At 44.1% G+C, this 21,629-nt stretch overlaps 1 protein-coding gene across 1 annotated transcript in view; it reads right to left on the reverse strand.

Annotated features, from left to right (window-relative positions):
- The window catches only part of ALK (ALK receptor tyrosine kinase), a 2,610,699-nt gene that overhangs the window by 455,068 nt on the left and 2,134,002 nt on the right, over window positions 1–21,629 (reverse strand). Inside the window, exon 11 of the mRNA XM_086925973.1 lies at window positions 1,659–1,753. Coding sequence (XP_086782099.1) covers window positions 1,659–1,753 — 95 coding nt within the window. The remainder of the gene's footprint in view (window positions 1–1,658; window positions 1,754–21,629) is intronic.

Below are 21,629 nucleotides of genomic sequence, written 5' to 3' on the forward strand. Positions count from 1 at the left end.
TTTGTTCTCTGAATGCCAAGATACTTAATATACCTTTGGTCTTGTCGGGTTTCCCTGCATTCTGCAGTGTCTCTTTAACAAGGCAGAAGTTGTAGAGTCCTTTGTCTCTGTTTTCTGTCTTATCCCATCAGCTTCTCCGCCACTACCACTGGCTTTCCTATTTCTGTATGTGTCGCCACTAATGGGGGTAATGAGAGACAGGAAAGAGCATCACTCCCATTGGACACTATGTGCAAGGTTAATGAAACCTGACAGCAGTGGCGGCTCCTCCGCTAAGGCGGAGAAGCAGTGTCCCACTGCTCTTTGAGCAGTGCAATAAATAAAAATAAAATGATAATAACATGATATTGGAATCATTTTTTTTTCCAGTGCAGACTCAGAGTCAGGTTAGGGCAGGGGGGATGGGAGGCTGCACTGGTCAGAGCGGGGGGGAAGTGCTTTGCACGCTCTAAGTGCGCATGACAGATTGGTCGGCCCTGTTGGAGCAGCCAAACAGTCATGCGCACTTTGCATGTTCTCCATGCACAGCCTGGGTGGAGAACATGCCCAGGCTCCCAGTTCCCATCTAAGCACCGAACCACGGCGCTCAGACCAATCACGTCGCTGCTATACGCAGCGTCGTGATTGGCTGGGAGAGTCTGGGAGCCTGGGTGCCTCTGTTCCGTGCTGCCAGTACCGAGAGAAGACGACAGAGGAGAGGCGGTGACATTGACAGGTACGTTTATTATTATTATTTTTTTGACCCCACCACCCCCGTTCCGAGGCAGTCGCCACTGCGTGACCGTCAAAGTGAGCGCTGGGAGCAATCTGGAGAGATCTTCAAATGTACTCTGTGGTTTATAAAGGTGTCAGGTGCCAGGACACTGCACCAGAGCACCGCTTAACATCAATAAGGTATAAACATATTAATGTTCATAAAGTAAGCAGCGCCTACGGCAGTTCGATATTTAGAGAGGATTCAATAAATATGATATGCATGCATTTCCAAGTATACACTGCTGAAATAATAATAAGGCATGAAAATGACTGTGGTAGTAACTCTGAGCTGTTTTGTAAGACCGCCAACATAAATGAAAATTCCACACAAATTTCAAAGATGTAAAATAACAGCCCCAGGTTACGAGATTTACCCAGGGATTGATAGCCTGACATGACCACTACCTTGCCCCTGCCTATCAGGAAGGACGTAATATACTTTAGGGCTTCGTCATATATGCCAAATTTAAGGAGTTATTAAAGGAGCATTTTGTAGGTAAAAAAGTAGAAAAATCTGAGCTGAGTGGGGTATGGCAGGAGACATTAAGCCATCTGTGGTCTCTACGGATACAATACTTTTCTGCATGGAAAGGCTCTGGAACCTGGTGAACACTGAGGAAGGATGTGATGGAGGTGGAAATTGTTTAAATTAAGGGCCACTGCACTGAGTTGCCACGTCAAATACTCAAATCCCATTCAGAATCACTCTTCCAAATTCCTACCGGTTGTTAGACATTGTGCCTAAATCAGACATATAAAATGCAAAATGTAATGATCAAAACGATCAATTGACCCAAGAAGTTTGACACCAACATCCAAGCAGTAACACCTTGCCTTTGTACATATTTCCATCGTACAGCTTCTTTAGGAAGAGTTGAGCACATAGAAGGAAATGCACTCACTTGTGAGATAGCAGCCCAAGCTGAGAGACACGTCGTCCAAGGCTATCACCGAGTCAGAGCCTTTTTGCCAGGAAGTGACGATTTCAAGCCAGAATCTGGTTAGATGAGAAGAAATTGACAGGGTTAATAAAACGATCCATGACATGAAATCCCTATGGTTACAGCGCTCAGGGGTTTGATGTTTTAAGTAGACAATTCCACAGAATCCACACAAAAAGTCTAATTTATTAAATTTTCGTTCATTTTGTTTCTCAATCCAATTCTACAGCACTCACTAGCAGTGTCTCTTACTAGTAACAAATGGTTAGACAGTCACCACCTGTCTTCAAATGTCCCAAAACTTTTTCCATCAACTACTTGAACATAGTACTTGTTGTCTGTCTGCAGTTGCAACTATCTCTATTTTTAATCTATATAAACCCTGTTTATAGCAGAGTCGAGTAAGCGGGGGGAGTGGAAGGACTGCTGAAAGGCTAACATTTTGACCACAAACTTGGGTCAGATCTGATTGACATATTATGTACAACACAAATGAATATTTCAATCTAGAATTGAGATCACATTTTTATCAGAACGTAATATTATCTCTCACATTAGAATATGCTGGAAAATGTAGCGGTCTCTCCAGCCACAAAGAATGCTAAAAATACCAGACCTAACTGATAGTACCCCTGCTAATCACTCAGATGCTCCCTCTACCAACTAGAATACAAGGCTCAACAGCTCAGGTCCTCAAACAATACCTCAGAATTCCTACTCTCTTGTTACAGCAATTGTATTGCTTTAAGACGGGTCTCACCATGCCAGCAAGGTTATGCATGAGACAGAACTGGATGAGAATCTGGCGCCAGCTCCTCCCCACAGTGCCTTCAGGCTTCGGACCCATATGTTATTCAAGACAGCAACCACATACAAGTAACTCAAGTACTGACTTACAGCAGCATCAAACCCCCCTTGCAAACAACAAAAAATCCACATAGAAGGAGATTCCATAGCCTTGGATGTAGGGACTTCATCCAAGTCCTCATAATGGGGGATGCTCGGGAAATGAAACACTGGGGCCACGGGCAGGAATACACGGGGATAGTGGACAAATGCAAATAATCCACTCACAGCAGTATAGCACATTTACAGCACTAAGGTTCTTGCAATAAAGCTGTAGCAACTGCAAACATGTAAGCACAAATGCATCAGTAGACCCACCTGTCTGTACTCTGATCCTATTATCAGGAAAAGAACATTCTTAAGTAAAACACATTAGAAGAATCACAAAAGTTAAGTATCTTGCACTATCAACATGTAGTCTTTAAAGTTCAATCCCCCGCTGCCTGTAGCTGGTCGATTAGAACACAGCTAGCATCAGGTAATTATCGTTGGCATTGGTTAGGGGAAGGGCATCAAAGGGTTTTCCCCAATGTGAATGAAAAATAAGAGAAAACCCACGATGGAAAGTTGCAAAAATCTCACCCACACAAAATACCTATGTGGCGCTAACTCATGCTCAACTCGGAGAAGACAGAAGTCCTCGACCTTGGACCCCTCCCCTCAGCTTTTGACAACATCTGGTGACCCACCGCCCTCAGCAGCACCCCCCCACCTCCACAGACCATGCCCCGAACCTTGGCATCATACTCAACTCCTCCCTCACCATGGCCCGCCAGGGCAATGCCGTCGCCTTCACCTTCTTCAACACCCTCCACATCCTTCGCAAGACCTTCAAGTGGATCCCCCCCGAAGCCAGAAAGACCATCACCCACACACTCATAACAAGCAGACTGGACTACAGAAATGCCCTCTACACTGGAATGAACAAATCCCTGCTACGCAAACTCCAGACCATTCAGAACTCTGCGGCCAGACTTGTCATCGGCATCCCACGACATGAGCACATCACCTAACACCTGCGATACCTGGCTCTTCGGTGACCCTGAGCTGAATTCCCCCCCTCCCCACCCCCAGCACCTTGAGACCCTCACTGGTGAGTAGCGCACTTCACAATTCGCTTATTGATTGAAAATAACAAATGACTGAACAGGAGGTACCGTGGTATAAGCTTGTCTGACTTAAGCTGTAACTGACAGAGCTGCAGCAGGACTGTGCTTCAATCATTGTCGTTGCTACTGGTATGTACAGGACTTTTAGCTCTCATTTGAGGTAACTGGCTCCACCCCTGTCTAATCGCTGCCACCTGTCTGCCATTTTACTGGAACGGCATGTGTGGTACCAGTGGTCGAATCCACAGGATGTTTATAAAGTCACGGTGCAGGTACGCGCAAGGTAACACTTAGGGTTACCATGGTTTCGAGTGAAATGACAGGTCAGCTGTCAGCCCTGCGTCCTCATTCTATCGTCCCACCAGGCAATGTTAAATTTAGGTGGCTGAATATCACCACACATTCCTAACATAGTAGGTGATCTTTGCATCCTCACTCGATTGTCACTTGTGACCGAGAGGCAAGACTCTAAAAAACAATGGACCAAATTCGTAAAGAGCCTCCATAGTCGTGGCAGTGTCTCCACACTCACGGCAGAGTTTCTGCACTCGTTTCTGCAATGGAGTACTAAATGCGGAGATTCCACATGTGTGCGGAATCTCTGAGTGCGTAATCTCTGAGTGTGGCGATTCTACCACTACTGTGCAGGCTGTGAATCGGGCCCCCTGGCTCTCACTGGTATTGTAGGACGCTGGCTCAGTATATACCAAAGTAAGGTATAGTGTGCACAGAGTTCAGGGGATCCCCGGAGGTATAGCAGAGGCTACATTAGGTAAGTACTAACAGCTCTCTTTATGTTAGTATGGGCAAGCAGTTAGGCTTTTCCAGAGGGTGTGTTAAGTGTTTATTGTATTCTCTTAATCAAGACTGAAAGCACACTCTCAGAGACTGAATCCAGACCAACTGAGTAAGTATAAATAAAGGTATACATAAGTTATTTTTTTTCTAGAACCAAGCAGGTCTTGGTACAGGTAGGTAAAATATACTTTCAATCATGGAATATTTTAAGAAGTGCAATTTGAAATGGATTTGCAATCGTTACAGGTTTGTATTGGTTCAAAAAGTAGTTTAAATTACACAGTTATTACTGTGGATTACATTCTAGTTACTTTTAGATGACATCGACTATTTGGGATGATATGCCTAGATATCACACCCTAAACTTTGTTACTTATAGGTAAGTAAAACAGGTATCAGTTTAAAGCACAGTTACGTTTTTTCATACAAAACAGCTGTTCAACACAGATTTTTTGGAACAAAAACTCAAACCATTAGTTCCTATGGGAGAAAAATGGTTATCGGTTTCACAAGTAAGTACTTGACTTACAGTACAGGTATGGCTTTTGGGGGTTAGGACCAAGATTCCCCAAAGTCCAGGTAGGCACTCAAACTACACTACCAGCGGCACTGAGGCAGCCAGGTGCAGAGTGCAGGAGCCCAATGTTAGCCAATGGGGCTAAGTAGGCCTTTGTTCAGGGTCTGATTTCGAGCAGGCCACTCGGTCTCGGGAGCCAAGCTCCAAGGGTTAAGGTCAGGGCAAAGGAGGTCCAAGGTCAGCACAAAGCCCACACCACCAGTGGAGCAGGGGCGGCCATGTGCAGGGTGCTTAGGAGGGGTCAGAAACCCAATGCAATCCTAGGGAAGTTGCTGGTTTGGGATTTTGGCTGCAGGCTTGGTCCAGGAAGTCTTCTGGGAGGAACCAACAGCTGAGCAGGTAAGTTGGAGGGCCAGATGCAGGGGTACCTTTCAAGGTCGGATTTCACCTTACTAGGCCACTCGTGGTTCAGGGGGGTCTCTGTGCAGAGGCTGCTGGCGACGTCAATGAGTCTTGAAGGGGACAACCCTCAGTGGACTCGGACCCTGGAGCACCAGAGGACCTCGTTGGGACCGGTGGGCCACTTGGATCATGCAGGTGCAGTGGTGGTTCCAGACATCGTGTTTCTTCATCCTCAGCAGGCTCAGAGCTTTTCTTTGTAGTTTCTTTTTGAACAGAGCTGCTGTTCGCAGAACATCTGGTCTTTGATGAAGGCAGTCAGACCTCCCAGGGGCTCTGGAGTTCGCTGGCTGCAGGACAAGTTGACTTTTGACACAGGATCTCCGTAAACTGCATGCGGGCTGGTAGCGCTGGGGCCAAGTCAGTTCTTCTCTGTAGTCTCCTCTGCTGTGTGACTTCTTCCATCCTTCTTCGTAGGTTGCAGGAATCTGAGGAGGGAATGTTCAGAGTCGCCCGAAAATATTAAATTTAGGGGCGTTTACAGGCATGTGCAGGTCAGGGCCAATGGGTCCCTTTCTTGGGGTGGGTATACCCCCTATTATGCCACCCTCCAGTAAGAGGGGGGCATTAGCTCCTCTCCAATTGGCTGGGTGCCCTCATCTTCAAGATGAAGGGGACTGATATGTCTACTTCACCTCCTTCCCCAACTGAGGGATGGGGTAGACAAAGGTGGGCACACATCTCCTAACTAGGTTTTCCCACTGATTCTGCCACCTAAATTGGGGGCCAGAAATGGTGGGAGCCAGTTGCTGTGGGCAGCAAAAGGCAGGGTCAGCTGCAGGGTCAGTTTACAATGGCAGCAGGCCCATGAAGCTTACCCTTCGTGGACCCGTGGATCCTGGGGAGGGGGCATGACACCTTTGCCCAGGATGGGCTTTGTCTCTGAACCCAGAGAGCTGAGGCTGGTTTCTGGACCCAGGGGTCCAGAAACCTGTCTGGTGGTAGCAAACGGTGGGCAGCCATTCAGGAACCACGCCAGGGCTGGTCGCTTTTCAGGGGGCATCTCAAAGAAGCCCTTTGTGTGCATTTTACATTAAATCCCACACTGGCATCAGTGTGGGTTTAATGTGCTGAGACATTTGGTACTGTTGGAAATGGCCCTTTTTGCAGGGTTATCCCCAAACTTGTTGCTTCTTCCTCCCTTATTTTTCCAGACCTGTGGTTGTTGGCAATAGGACTTTGGGCACTTTACCACTGCTGATCAGTGCTAAAGTGCAAATGCTCCCTGTATACATTGTTATAGTAATTGGTTATCCAGGATTGGCATATTTGTATTACCAAGAGGTCCCTAGTAAAGTCCACTGCGTGTGACAGGGCTGGGGATACAAATGCTACTAGTGGGCGTGCAGCACTGATTGTGCCACTCACATGCGTAGCCCTAAAATTGTGTCTCAGGCCTACCACCGCAGTGCCTGTGTGCAGTCTGTGAACTGCCATGTTCTCCTGGTCAGTGTCCCCACTGACCAGGCCTAACCCTTCCCTTTCTGTGCACATTGGTCACCCCTATGGAAGGCCCAAGGTACCCCCCTGGGCAGGGTGCAGAGTATGTGAAAGGTAGAGCATGTACTAGTGCAGGTGACTTGCTCTGGTAGTGAATGACAGCCATTCTTCGTTTTTCACTATTGTAAGGCTACCTTGCCCATAGGCTATCATGGGGAATGCTGGCTACAGTGGCTACCAGCATATCTTCCCATAGGAGCAAGGTAGGACATACAAGTCTAGTATCCCTGAACTCAGAATTTAATAACACATCTTTTAGGAATGGTTGTTTTTAAATCCTGTGTTTTAGAACAGCACTTTTATAAAGTGGCTGTTCTCTTGTCTGACCTGTCTGTGTGCCTTGGCCTGTTTGTGAATTGCCTGTCTGGTTTGAGAGTGACAGGGACTGGGGAAGCCCCCAGGAGGCTGGCTGAGTCAGCCCTAGGCTGAATGACTGCATCTGCATCTTGAGTGGTGGGAGGGGATAGCACCTGATCCTGAATAGGCCTGTGCCTGCCCCCCAGAGTGCTGGCTCCACCCCCTGTGTTGCGTCTTATGTCTCTGCCCTGCACTGTGAATGGAGAGAAGGAATCATATCAACAAAGTGCTCCAGGGCTGTGCTTTCCCTCCACAATGCTGGCTCCATCTCCTGCTGGGCGGCTGACGACCCTACCCCTCTCTCTGAAAGGAAAGGAGAGGCCAGGAAAACAAAGCGCTCCAGGAACACCCAGCACTGGTTCAGACCGGGCTCAGAGCCCTCCTGCACAAAGGGAACAAAGACTTTTAGGGGTCTAAATATAGGACCCCTGACTACAGAAATTTAGATCATCCTGGAATCAAGAAGGAACCTCTGCCAAGGAGAAAGCTGAAACCGAAGAAGGAAGACTGTCCTGCTGTTGCTCTGCTGGACTGACCTGCTGTTGCTTTACTGCCAAGGAGAGGGGAAGGACTTTGTCGCCTGGCTTGAAAGAATCTCCAAGGGTCTGAAGAAGAGCTGGCTCCCTGTTATGAAGTCCCAGGAACAAAAGGACTTCGCCCCCAGCTTCCCTGAACTCTACTGAGAGAGCTCTGTCCTTCCTGGAGTGCTTGGCCCATGTGTGGTGCCTCTGGAAGTTGTACCTGTGTTGGGAAGCTGGAAACCGTGGGCCCGATTCACAGAAATAACTTAAGACAACATCCTAAACTTACTACTTTTGGTATTCACAGAAGTTAGGATTTTGTCCTAAATTTATCTTAAGACAGACTTAAGACAAAATCCTAACTTAAGTGTGTCTTAAGTCTGTCTTAAGACAAACTTAAGACAGAATCCTAACTTCTGTGAATACCAAAAGTGGTAAGTTTAGGATTTTGTCTTAAGTTAGTTCTGTGAATCGGGCCCCAAGCTTTTAAAGAACTTTCTGCAAGTTTTGTGGCATTGCTCGCTTGCGGAGCGCATCCCCGTCAGTACGAGGAAATTCCCAACGCTACAAAGGCTGAGATCGTCGCAGCGCCTGTTGCCGCTGCCAGAGTCGTCGCATCCTTCGTTTGCGGGACGCACCAGTCCGGTGTGGGAGATACCATCGCTGAGAGTATTGTTGCAGAGCCTGTCGTCACTGGGTGAGATCGCCGCACCGCTTGCTGGCGGACTACATCACGTCGCTGCGAGAGTCGTCGCAGAGCCATTGCATCGAGAGGCCGCGAGAGGAGAAGATCGCCGCTGAGCCACGCATCGTCGTCGCACCAGAGATCATCGCCGCCCCAAAGATCGTTGCATCGTACCTTTTGCGAGCCACTTCCACTGAAACCTGTGCACCGGAATCCAGGCAAGGGATCGCATCCCTCCCCATACAGACTGGAGTCACCGCAACACGCCCGCTGGGTCCAGAAGGGTTGTCGCATTGCCTCCCCAGGGTCTCAGGAGTGACGCATCGCTAGCTTTTCATCGCTACAGCTTTTCCCTTGGAACTTTGCTGCATCTTAAGGTACTGTTGGCAAAAACATGACGCAACTGTGGATTATTTTAACTCAACCTTAAGAACTCTTTTGAAACCATATTCTTGAACTGTGTATGTTGGATTTTTGTCGTTTTGGTCTTGTGTAGTTTAGATTGCATACCTTTATTTTTCGAAACTGTTGTGGAGTCAGTTTGTAGTGATTTCACTGTGTTACACAAATACTTTACACATTGCCTTTGATAAGCCTGATTGCTCGTGCCAAGCTACCAACGGGGTGAGCAGAGGTTATTTAAAGAGTGTTTCCTCCTTACGCTAACTAGAAGCAAGGGTCCCTATTTGGACAGTGGTACCTACCTTTGTCAACTAGAGAACCCCAGTTCTAACAGCTACCATTTGCCCAGATTTCAGTAAAGTCCTTATGGAGCTGTGGAGTTCGTCATGACCAACTCCCAGACCATATACTCTTTATGGCTTTACTGTACTTACACTGTCTAAGAATGGACTTAGACACTGTAGAGGGACAAGGCTCATGCCACTGCACCGTCACCTGAGGCAGTGGGTTGCAGGCATGGCACACAGACATGTGTGCCATGTTGACTTTTCACTTTTCTCTGCACCAAAACACACTTCCTACAACGGCAGTGTGTGGGTGTTAGGGTGCAGGGCTCCTAAGGGTGGCACAATAGGTGCTGCAGCCTGTAGAGGCCTTCCTTGGTCACAGTACCCTAGGTCCCCATGGTATATTTTACAAGGGGCTTACCTGTGGTCAGAGATGTGCCAATTGGGGGTACAAAGGTACAGCTTTGGGAAAGAACACATGCTCTGGGAACCTGGTTGACAGAGACTCAGGGCACATCAAATTAAAGTGCATCAGAAACCTGGCAAAAACTGAGGGGGTTCTGAAAAAAAACACTTTGCTACAGGTATCACTTATGGCAAAATATATTTACAAGGCTAAATAGCCTTACACACTCAATGCTATAATGTAGGGCTCTTACCCAAACATTAGTATACAAGACCAATAAACGAATTCATTTTGCATTAAAAACATTTATCATATCCGTTGTCACACCAATACGATAATATCAACACACTGGCTGATCACATTGTAATAAAGTGCATAGTGTCTCCATTGAAACAAAACCAAGAACAATTACAATAGGTGATAAATTACAAAAAGTGCCTGTGTTTCGGGGGCTGCTGACAGATTGAGCTGTCACCCCAGTGAGGAATCCCAGTTACTTTGCTTTCTCTAGGGCCCATGGTAACACTGTGCACAGGGTTATGTAGGACTGTTGATCTGTGTGCATTTATGCTTGTAGGTTTGTTAATCTATGAGCATGGGTGCCAATCTGTCTGTTGGACTATGTGAAACGCGTGTCTAAAGGTGAGTTGGTCTGTGTGCCTTTGTGTAGGTAAATGTGCAACTAAATGGCCTTTTCACTGCTTCTTTTAAACTGAGTTTGATTGCTACAAAATCAGATAATTTTAAAATTAGCACAGAGCCCAGTTAAGGAGGCCCTTTTTTGTTAATAAAGGATGACAATGAAACCAAGTGACTGATGATGCAAATCACAGCTTTAGGACATTAGGCCTGCTGCTGCAATTACAATGCACTTAACAAGAAGGAGCTCAGTAAAAATAGGCTCCTAATAAGATTAATATTCAAATACGCAAATCAAGCAGAGCGCATTTTTCTACACTGCTTGAAAACTGCATGGTTCTTCAAAAGTCTGCAAGCGCACGGCTGGATGCAGACACGAGTCTATATAATACAATGAAGTGCAAAAAGTAATGTACAAAATGTAGAGGTAAAGAAGTAGGAGTAAAAAATAGAGCAGCTGACATACATGACTATGGAAATGACAAAAATGTACCTAGGGCCAGATGTATGTAAATATCATTTACCGATTCTATAATACCGAATTTTACTGATTCGGTATTTTAGAATGGGTAAGTGGTATGTAAGTATTCATTCTGTAATTTTTAACGAATCGGTAAAATTCGGTAAATACCGATTCGGAATTTACCGATTTGGTATTCCCCATTCATTCCTATGGGCCTGGAGGCCCATAGAATCTTACCTCCCGTCCACGGGTAACGCTGAGTGTGAGAAGTCCAGTGAACTCGTCGGGGTGGCTCCTAAGGCGGTTGCGGCGGCAGGGGCTGCCAAAACCAGGGCAGCAAGACTGGTGCTGCGAGGAATCTCCGAGTCGGGAGATGCCGGATGCGGGAAGGCTGCAGCCCCAGCGGCGTTGGGATCACCTACTCAGACGCCGAAACGTGGAGGAGGCGGGACAGTGCAGGAGGGACACCCGGCCGGTCCTACTGTGGCTGATCTGCTACCGGGATCGGCCGCAAAAGCAGTTCCGGGCCAAGAAGGGAAGAGTAAGGTAGGGCCCAACAAGGCTGTGAATGCCAGCACAGCAACAATAGGTGAAGGTGAGGGCCTGGGTGTAGCTCAGGCTCCGCTAGATGTCCCAGAAGCACAAAGCGAGGCATTGATTTAGTAGTTTCCTAATTTGGAGCCGGAGCAGAGAGCAAGGGACAGGCCAACCGTTAATGAAGGTACGCTCAGCTTCTCCCTCTCCGCTTGTGACTCTAACTGTGATGGATGCGGGGGGAGACATTAACGAGATCTGTAGGAGATATACAGAATGAGACCCCCCCGGTAATAATAACTTAGGGGGGACACTGGACATGATGGTCGGAGCAGGGGGGGTAGTATTATATCTACTCCACCTCAGATGCCCCAAACACGGCAGACACGACAGGGTGGAACTAACCATGGAGCTGACCAAGCTACTCAAAATAGTGAAACCGCTAATGATAACATGGAACCTGAAAAAGACCCCAGTGAATTCTCACCCCTATCTTTTCAGACAGGGGTGAGTGGTCTGAGGACATCTCATCTACAACAATGTATTGGGGGAAAGGGTCCCCTACCCACTAAGATGCGCGCTCAATTTTCATTGAAACACAATGGTTTCTTCACAATCTTCAACAGATTCAAATGACGTCAATAAAACGATCTTTCAAAATGACTTCCATTCATTTATTCATCAAAAGTTCAATGGTTCATAATGATATTCTTATGACTCATATCTTCATTTTTTAACGGTCTTTCAAAACACCCAATGCATTTCGGGTCTGTCACAAGAGACCCATTTATCAGGGGTCTGTAAAGTAAGTAATACAGGACCAAATTAGAAACTCCACATTCTAATCAATAACAATAAACGATTAATAAATCAAGTGCACGTGCAAAATGAACGGAAATATGAAACAGATGCGTGCACGAGGCCAGTGATCGATTGTAGTGATCTGAAAACACAAAAATAGCCGGAATGAAAAGAGAAAAGTTCCCAAACGTTCCCGAAGTATCAAATATGTTGCGATAAACGTGGCGTGTTATAGTGCCAAACTCTCGAATTAAGTGATCTCAAACGAAAGGACTCTCAAACTAAATATAAAGCTTGGACTGTGCAGGAAAGACAAACGAGGGTGTGGAAAATCGTGACAACATCCAGGAATTAGTTGCGGGAAACTTACAGCAAGACCGGGCAATCCGCGTCTGGATGTCCGTAATAGTAATCCGGGATACGGAAGTTGGCGAATGGGATTTAACGTTAGTACGTGGGTCCCTAGTCAGGTGATGTGAGTATCTCAACTTCAAGGAAAAAAGTGAACGGGTAAAGTGTGGAGAGGTGAAAAGCGAAAACGGAACGTAAACACGTGAAAGACATGATAAAGAGACGCCGTGTTAATGAAACACATAGAGTTGGGAAAAAGTATCAGCAATATCAATGAAGACAAAAAGATGTATAAGTGAAATACATAAATTGCTTATGAAAAATAAAAGAGCAATGCAAACTTTCACAATAAAATTAAATGACAACTCAATTGAAATAACATGGAAAATGGGAGCAAAGATATAGAATCAGCCAATGTCAGAAATGTACACAAATTTACAGAAAACAAACATGTTCAATCCGATCGTTCATCCCAATCGGTTGTAGGGAATTAAGTTTTTTAATCCAGAAGTATTCTGCTCTAGAAGAAGAAATCAAAACATTACAATCAGAAATCAAGAAAATTCCTGACTTACAACAAACACTTGAAGACATCAATAGCAAATTAGAACGGTATGCGAAGGAAGATAATGAGCGGAAAGTACGAAAATATCGCAGGGACACATTGGACTATAAACTTGAGGAAGTTTATACTTGGGCTGAAATATACAACCAAAAGAAGTGGCAACCTCAACCCCAGAAATCCAACACAACCTCCTCACAGGAAAGCGTGGTTTCAGATTCTGAAATTGCCCAATCAAGAGGGCCAGTGAAAACAACAGAGAAACCCACTGCTAAGCAAATACAGAGTCAGTCCACACACCAACCGTCTTTTTTGGAGATCAGCCCAGCAGCAAATGCCCCACCTCAAATAGAAGAACAATAAGGGGTCAAAGAAACAGAGGAAGAAATAACCAGAAGGACAAGGAGCCAAATGTTGAAAATCACTTAGTCATCAATATTTCTTCGAAAAAACTCACAGAGCCTCAAATGAAGATTCTCAATAAAGGCATCACATTTGTCCCTACATTTCGCACCAACCTCGCAGAAACTGAAATAGCACTGTTTAAATTCTTCAGAGCTCTCAAACTAAGATTCTTTTTCAAAGATACTCAAGAAATCAAAAATGATGATCCATGGAACACTGATTTCAGACCTAAAAGCAATTTCTGCTAACTTTTTTCGCACAAAACTATTGACGCTTTTGAGAGATCAGTACTTTCTGAAGTACAAAGAATCCCGTTCACCAAACCAAAAAGATACACCCCATCAGCTAAAGAATGGAATACACTGAAAAATCTAAGTCTTGAACAGAATTTAACCTTTCAGAAAGCTGATAAAGGGGGTGCACTTATTGTGATGGACACGGATTTCTATGTCAAAAGTGTTGTCATATATCTGATGAAAACATTTATTTACCTCTTGATACTGATCCCACTACAGAATATCATTCGTTTATCGAACATGAAATCCACCATTGCCAGCCATTGCTCGACATCAAATTGCTCAATTGAGATTTACGGTATTGGAGGTGCTTCCTCAACGCCGAGATATGGATCCGACTAAACACAGACTAAGAGCAGAATACTTCTGGATTAAAAAACGTAATTCCCTACAACCGATTGGGATGAACGATCGGATTGAACATGTTTGTTTTCTGTAAATTTGTGTACATTTCTGACATTGGCTGATTCTATATCCTTGCTCCCATTTTCCATGTTATTTCAATTGAGTTTTCATTTAATTCTATTGAGACATTAGTGAAAGTTTGATTTGCTCTTTTATTTTTCATAAGCAATTTATGTATTTCACTTATACATCTTTTTGTCTTCATTGATATTGCTGATACTTTTTCCCAACTCTATGTGTTTCATTAACACGGCGTCTCTTTATCATGTCTTTCACGTGTTTACGTTCCGTTTTCGCTTTTCACCACTCCACACTTTACCCGTTCACTTTTTTCCTTGAAGTTGAGATACTCACATCACGTGACTAGGGACCCACGTACTAACGTTAAATCCCTTTCGCGAACGCTCGTTGGACTTCCGTATCCCGGATTACTATCACGGACATCCAGACATGGATTGCCCGGTCTTGCTGTAAGTTTCCCGCAACTAATTCCTGCATGTTGTCACGATTTTCCACACCCTCGTTTGTCTTTCCTGCACAGTCCAAGCTTTATATTTAGTTTGAGAGTCCTTTCGTTTAAGATCACTTAATTTGAGAGTTCGGCACTATAACACGCAACGTTTATCGCAACACATTTGATACTTCGGGAACGTTTGGGAACTTTTCTCTTTTCATTCTGGCTATTTTTGTGTTTTCGAATCACTACAATCGATCACTGGCCTCGTGCACGCATCTGTTTCATATTTCCGTTCAATTTGCACGTGCACTTTATTTATTAATCGTTTATTGTTATTGATTAGAATGTGGAGTTTCTAATTTGGTCCTGTATTACTTACTTTACAGACCCCTGATGAAGGGTCTCTTGTGACAGACCCGAAATGCATTGGGTGTTTTGAAAGACCGTTAAAAAATGAAGATATGAGTCATAAGAATATCATTATGAACCATTGCACTTTTGATGAATAAATGAATGGAAGTCATTTTGAAAGATCGTTTTATTGACGTCATTTGAATCTGTTGAAGATTGTGAAGAAACCATTGTGTTTCAATGAAAATTGAGCGCGCATCTTAGTGGGTAGGGGACCCTTTCCTACAATACGTTGTTGCATTTAAGACACGGTCAGACTCCATGCGTCAGATGTGGCGCCAACCATATCTCGTTTAAATAATTTCAACTCAACTTGTTTATTCCGAGTGCACGGGGATAACACAGTTTCACTCGACATCTCATCTACGACAGATGAGAGTTAGAGCGATCAGAGGGACGATCCTGGTTCTAAAATAAAAACTATCCTAAAGAAAAAAAGAAAGCAGGGGCCAAAGGATTTGGCTTACTAATCCCTCTCACACTTTACACCTCGAACACCCAGAACACTCAGGTTCAACCGCCCCAACTCTAGATACCATTCTCCAGGCCATCTCGATGCACCGCGAAGAGACACGTCAGGATGGGCGCAAGGCTCAAGCCGCCATGCGTAAGGCGCAAGGGGTTGTGCGAAAGCTAACCAAGACATGTAGCACATTTGGAGACCGACTTACAGATTTAGAATCTAGGATTGTCTCTAATGAATCGGAGATGGCTTCAAATCAAGAGCGAGTGGACTCCCATGAGGCACAGTTGGCGGATGTCAAATGGAAATTAGAGGAATTTGAGAATCGCCAGCGGAAGAACAATATACGAGAGCTGGGGGTCTCTGAAGGGGTACAGGGGGAGGATGTCCGATCTTACATGGTGGATCTATTCAGAGACTCTTTGCCAGAACTCACTGGGTGGAATTGGGCCCTAGAAGTGAAACACGCTCACCGTGTTCCCTTTACTCTAAAACATCCAGCAAAAGCTGGGGCTTTTTCCGGTTCTATCTTGGCTATTTTGGTAATTTCCTATTGCGCCAGGCGGTTTTTGAGAAGGCTAGACCAGAGTCAAAGAGAACTAGGAATGAGATCTCTTATTTTGTACGCCCAGATGTTTGTCACTCCACCGCCGAAAGGCGGTGAAGGCTGCGTCAATTAATCAAGCCATTCCAAGATAAGAAAGCTCAGGCCCACCTCAATAATCCCAGCTCGGCTTAAAGTGATTTGGGCAGGGCAAACCAAATTCTTCCTGTCTGAAATAAAGGCTAAAGAATATCTGGATAGATTATCAGGCTAAGGTCAGACTTACTTTTTTTTAAAACATAATCGATGCAATGGGATAAGGTAGCATCCAATACTCGTAAGGTCTCCCTTTATTTGGGCTGGTGGGTATTTTCTTGTTTTCTTTCTTTTTTTTTTACTTTGGCTTGTTTGAGTGGTCTCTAAGGGGGCAAGAAGTCAAGGGGTAGGGAGAAAGGGAAGAAAAGTAGAAAAAGAAAAAAAAATGGTTGTTTTCTTTGTTTTCAATGAAACTAATACACTTTTAAGGTGGGGGAAAAGAAAAGGGGAAAAATGGGGGGAAAAAACCCGCGTGAGGTTAAAATTCAGCATCTACTAAATATTAAGTTGAATGTCACAGCAATAGAGCTTTGGTCATGTGTCGCAAGCTCATCATCAGCAGACTCTAGTTGGAGTCTGTACGCCTCAGAAGGGGTGGGGGGTGCGCTTTGGGGGTGGGAAGGGGGGAGGTGTTGGGTGGGGGGGCAAAAAGCAAAACAATAAGAGCATTTCCAGACTTAGTATTGAAATAAAGAAACAGTTAAGAGAGATTAATGGTAGACAGAAGGTAAGGTACACTGTGGAGGAATATGGATGCTGATAAAAGGATTCTCGGAGCTGTGTAGTAGATTTCAATGGGGAAGATAACAATCTGCTCCTGGAATGTGGCAGGCTTGAACGATGGGGTTAAGAGGGCTTGCTTTGCTGAAATAATAAGGTTAAACTCTATGGATATAGTCTGCATACAGGAAGCACGCACACCTTGGGAGAAAAGAGAATTACTAAAGGTTGTGGGCTATAACACTCTTGCCTGTATAACACAAACCTCTAATATTTATGCAGTAGTTATCCTAGCCAAAATATGACTAGGGTTAGTCAAGCGCAAAATAGCGGATACTTTAGGGAGGTGGGTCATAGCAGAACTTATATCAAGCATTACTATATGCTTGGTTTATGGGTCAAACCAAGATGACCCCCAAATATTTGAGGATCTTGAAATAGAACTTGCCTCTTGGCCGAAGTCCCTAATTTTTTGTGGTGACCTAAACATCTCCTTATTTGCTGAACCAGGGAAGAGGCAGAGTAGATATTCCCGTCGGAAACTTAGAGTATATAGGGCCCTAAGTCATCTTAAAAATAGCCATGACTTGTTGGATTTTTGGGACTTAAAAAATCAACCGACCCTGGTTACACGTATTTTTCTTAATCGCATAATAAATACGTTAGGATTGACTATTTCCTCGGAACAAGAGGTTTGCTACGACAAGTGGAAATTATGAAGCTCCCTAAAATAATATCGGATCACAACCCTTTAATTTTAGTAATAGATTTAACCATTATTATTAGACACCGCACTAAATGGACGTTTGATAGGAAGCTCCTTGTGAATGAAGATTACAAGGAATTGTTTAGGGATTGGACACAAAAATATTTCGATATGAACCGCTTTAGCGCGGCTAGGGGGGCTGTTTGGGACTGTTTAAAAGCTACTCTTAGAGGAGAAACTATTAGCTTTATGGCCAGAGCAAAAAAGGTGCAGGAAAATAAAAACCAGCAACTTTCATGGGAATTGGCCAGAGCTGAGGAAGAACATGTTTTAGCATTAGTACAGGAAAAAGATAGGGTCCACATCCTCCACCGAATATTGGTTTTAAAAACAGAATTAAATAGTTGGCTAACCCAGAGATCAGCCGAAGTGTTTCAATCACATCTGAATAGTTCTTATGAAAACGGAGAGAGGGTAGGCAAGCAGATAGCTCTACGTACTCGGCGGAAGATTTCCCTTAATGCAATATCCGCTATTAAAATAGATGGACAAGAATTTACTGATCCGGATGATATCATTAAGGGGTTTCAACGGTACTATCAAAAGCTGCCCCAAGATGATATCTTGAAAGACACGGCTGAAGTTAGGGAAGCTTTAATAGAACTGACTGCAGGCATTGAACCTGGAGGAGGCCTGGATGCCCCACTAAGAGAAGAACTAGAAAGGGAAATTACTATTGTAGAAGTTCAGCTAGCCCTGCCTGATTTGGTCTTGGGGAAAGCAGCAGGTCCTGACAAAATCCCCTTAGTGATTTATAAGATATTAGGAACTTTTATTGGATCTGTTTAATGGAGTACAATCTAATGGAACCACTCCTGAGTCCTGGAAAGAGACCGACATAATCATGTTTCCTAAGAAAGGTAAACCTATCGACAATCCATCTTCATATCGACCAATCTCCCTGATTAATTCAGACTCTAAACTATACGCCAAAATTTTGGCTAACCGGCTCGGGAGGGTCATTGAACGTCTGGTCTTCCCTTGGCAACAGGGTTTTATCTCTGGCAAGGGTACAACCGATCATACCTGCAGAGTTATCTCGCTTTTTGACATCATGTCCGGGACGGGTGGCCAGATGGCTTTGATCCTCCTTGATACTGAGAAAGCTTTTGATTGGGTGTCTTGGGAGTTTTTATGGGGGATAATGGAGATAAATACATTTGGGCCCCAGTTTATTAAAGCAATTAGAGCTATGTATTTGCAACCAAGGGCTTGATTGCAACTTATGGGCAAAGAATCGAACATTATTAATATATCTAGAGGGACGAGACAGGGCTGTCCCTGTTCTCCGTTCTTATTTGCCCTATACATCAACCCCTTGGTCGCTAAACTGTTGCAGAGCCAGAAAATCAAGCCAATTGTTACTGGGGCTTATGAGACCAAAGTGTTGGCTTATGCCGATGACGTGGCGGTATTAACACCAAACCCAGCTGAGGCCGTCTTAGAAATAAATAAAATCGCTGAGCATTTTGGCCGGTTCTTGGGCTATGCATTGAATAAAGGGAAAACTATTATTCTATGTACCGATAATATCGAATATAATGATCCAAGGAAAACTGACATGGCTATCTATTTGGGGGGTCTGTGTAAGCCCTAAAATAGAGGAAATTAACAAATACAATGTTGAACCCCTGATTAAAAATATAGGGAAAAGACCTAAGGAGAGTTAATACCTTACAGGTATCTATTATTGGGAGGGGCAATTTTCTAAAAAATGAATATTCTTCCAAAAGTATTGTACTTGTTTCGGGCTATACCCCTGGCTGTAGAAGACAGTATCTTGAAAGCATTAGAATCATTTTTTTCAAATTTTGTATGTCAATATGGGAAAATTAGGAGATCATTGAAATATCTAGCTCTACCACAAGGCAGGGGTGGCCTAGCAATTCCTAACATCACTTTGTATTATTGGGCGGCCCTTCTCCGTCAAATGGCCCCCCTGTTCATCATAGGGAATGCAAGCGGAACTAGGCTAGATTTAAAAATACCCCATATATGAACTTTCTATTTGGAAGAAAGCCCCAGGGCTCCAATTGAAACAGGTAGAGCCAAGCTACTATAAAAAGGTTAAGTTTAAGGTAATTAGCAGTGCATGGAAAGTTTGGAAGAAGGGCTCTGTTTTATGGTAATCCCGAAGTTTAATAGGTATACTCCCCTCTGGCATTCATCACTACTGTCATTACAGGTTAATGATGATATGGGTAATAAATGAGAAAGTATGGGTGTAAGAACAATTGGGGATTTTTCTGGGGGAGAACCAGATTTCCAGTTCTCAGTGTTACAGAGTGTTTTTAAAATCCCTAATAGTCCATATTTTAAATTTGTTCAGATCAAATATATCCTTAGCTTAAAGACCCCTAGGATTAAACTTGATAGGATACCACTTTTAGACACCATAGCTAGTAAATCTACTATAATTAGGAATCTGTACAGCTTGCTTCTTGATAAGACCCCTGATGAATTGGAACAAACTGAATCATCTTGGGCATTGAAGTTTGCTAACCCCGATGTTGACATTCATATGAGCCTCTCTTAAACATCTAAAATACTTCTATCCTCAAGCTTAAAAGTCCAATTATATAAAACTATTTTTAATTGATATTTTACCCCAGCTAAATTGTTTATATGGGGGAAAGGATAGATGGTTACTGTCCCAGGTGTGGGCTAGGGCCAGCTACCCTGATTCATATGTTTTACGAATGTGATATATTAACCTTGCTAAAAAAGGAGTTATCAGGGTATTATCAGGAGGAAGTATTTGGGCGCAGAGTAGCTCAGTCATCTACGCTGCTGATCCTTGGCTATGAAAGAACACTGGGGCTAAGTACAGAGGATAAATTCTGTCTCTTTCTTGGGACAGAGGTATATAGGATACTACTGGCAGCAAGATGGAAAGATACAGACCTCCAACCTTTCACATGTGGCTCGCCAGGTTTCTGGGAATTTATAATCAAGAAAAAGCTATCTATTCCACCAGGGGTAGACAGGCGAGAACTCGCGGCCAGAAGGTCTGGTCACTTATTGCTGCTTGGACAAGAAACCTAAGGGAGCCATATGAAGGTATTAATAGGAATATTGGTCAGCATCATTGGGGACAAGCTTTAATGAATTGATCTGTATGTAAATATTTTAAAGTTCGCTGTCCATTTCTCTTTTACCATCAATTTTTTTAACCTGGTTGCTCCTTCTTCTGATCTTTAAAAAAATTCAAAGTACTGTATCTTTTTAAGAGATTCCTCTTAGTTTTATAATACAACTGCCTTTTATCATTAATTTTTAATGTATTAATTTGCTGATTTCATCACTGTTTTCTATTCTCTAATATATGTATATTCTGGAACTGCTTAATAAAAAAAAAAAACATTAAATGTTGAGAGGTAGGGCGCCAGCTCCGCTCCGTCGACCTCGCACTCGCCACCGTCCCGCGCTTCCGAAGAACAACCACAGGCGGGGGATCCTTCTCCCACCTCGCCGCCTAGACATGGAACACCCTCCCACTGAGGCTACGACAGACCCAAGACCTGCTGAGCTTCAGGAAGCTATTCAAGACCTGGCTGTTCGATCAGTAGCGCCCCACACCCCCAGCGCCTTGAGACCCTCGCGGGTATCTAGTGCGCTTTACAAGTGACTGATTGATTGATTGATGGCAAATTCCAAGTTGAATCCTGTTTTGTTGCCTTGTAAACAGAATACGTGTGGCTACAGTGTTATGAACAAGGACATGTACAGAAGGTACCAGCAGGAGTACAAGAATAGGTATGATCTGAAACATTCAGTGAAGTTCAGGAAATGGTGTGTGGGAGATTTGGTATGGGTGAGAAGACCACGCTGGGGGATAAAGTGTGTGACACGATTCTTGGGGCTTTTAACATTGCATCAATCAAAAAGAATGTTGTTACTGTGCAACTGGTGACACTTGAGTATTTCCAGGTTTGTGAAATGTTCAGACAAGTCTTGGGAAAGCTCTTAGTTTGCCTCTGATGCTGAGACCCAGGAGGGAGTCAGAAGGAAGGTAAACAGTCTAAACTTCGAGTTTTAAATGTCGGGTGGACAGAATATCGACTGTCAAAAATATAGTGGTACAGAATATCAATATGCAGCTAAGAAATATTGTTTGTCACATCGAAGTCAG

This window comes from Lissotriton vulgaris, chromosome 6 (assembly GCF_964263255.1).
Source record: "Lissotriton vulgaris chromosome 6, aLisVul1.2, whole genome shotgun sequence".
In the NCBI taxonomy this organism is placed as follows: Eukaryota; Metazoa; Chordata; class Amphibia; order Caudata; family Salamandridae; genus Lissotriton; species Lissotriton vulgaris.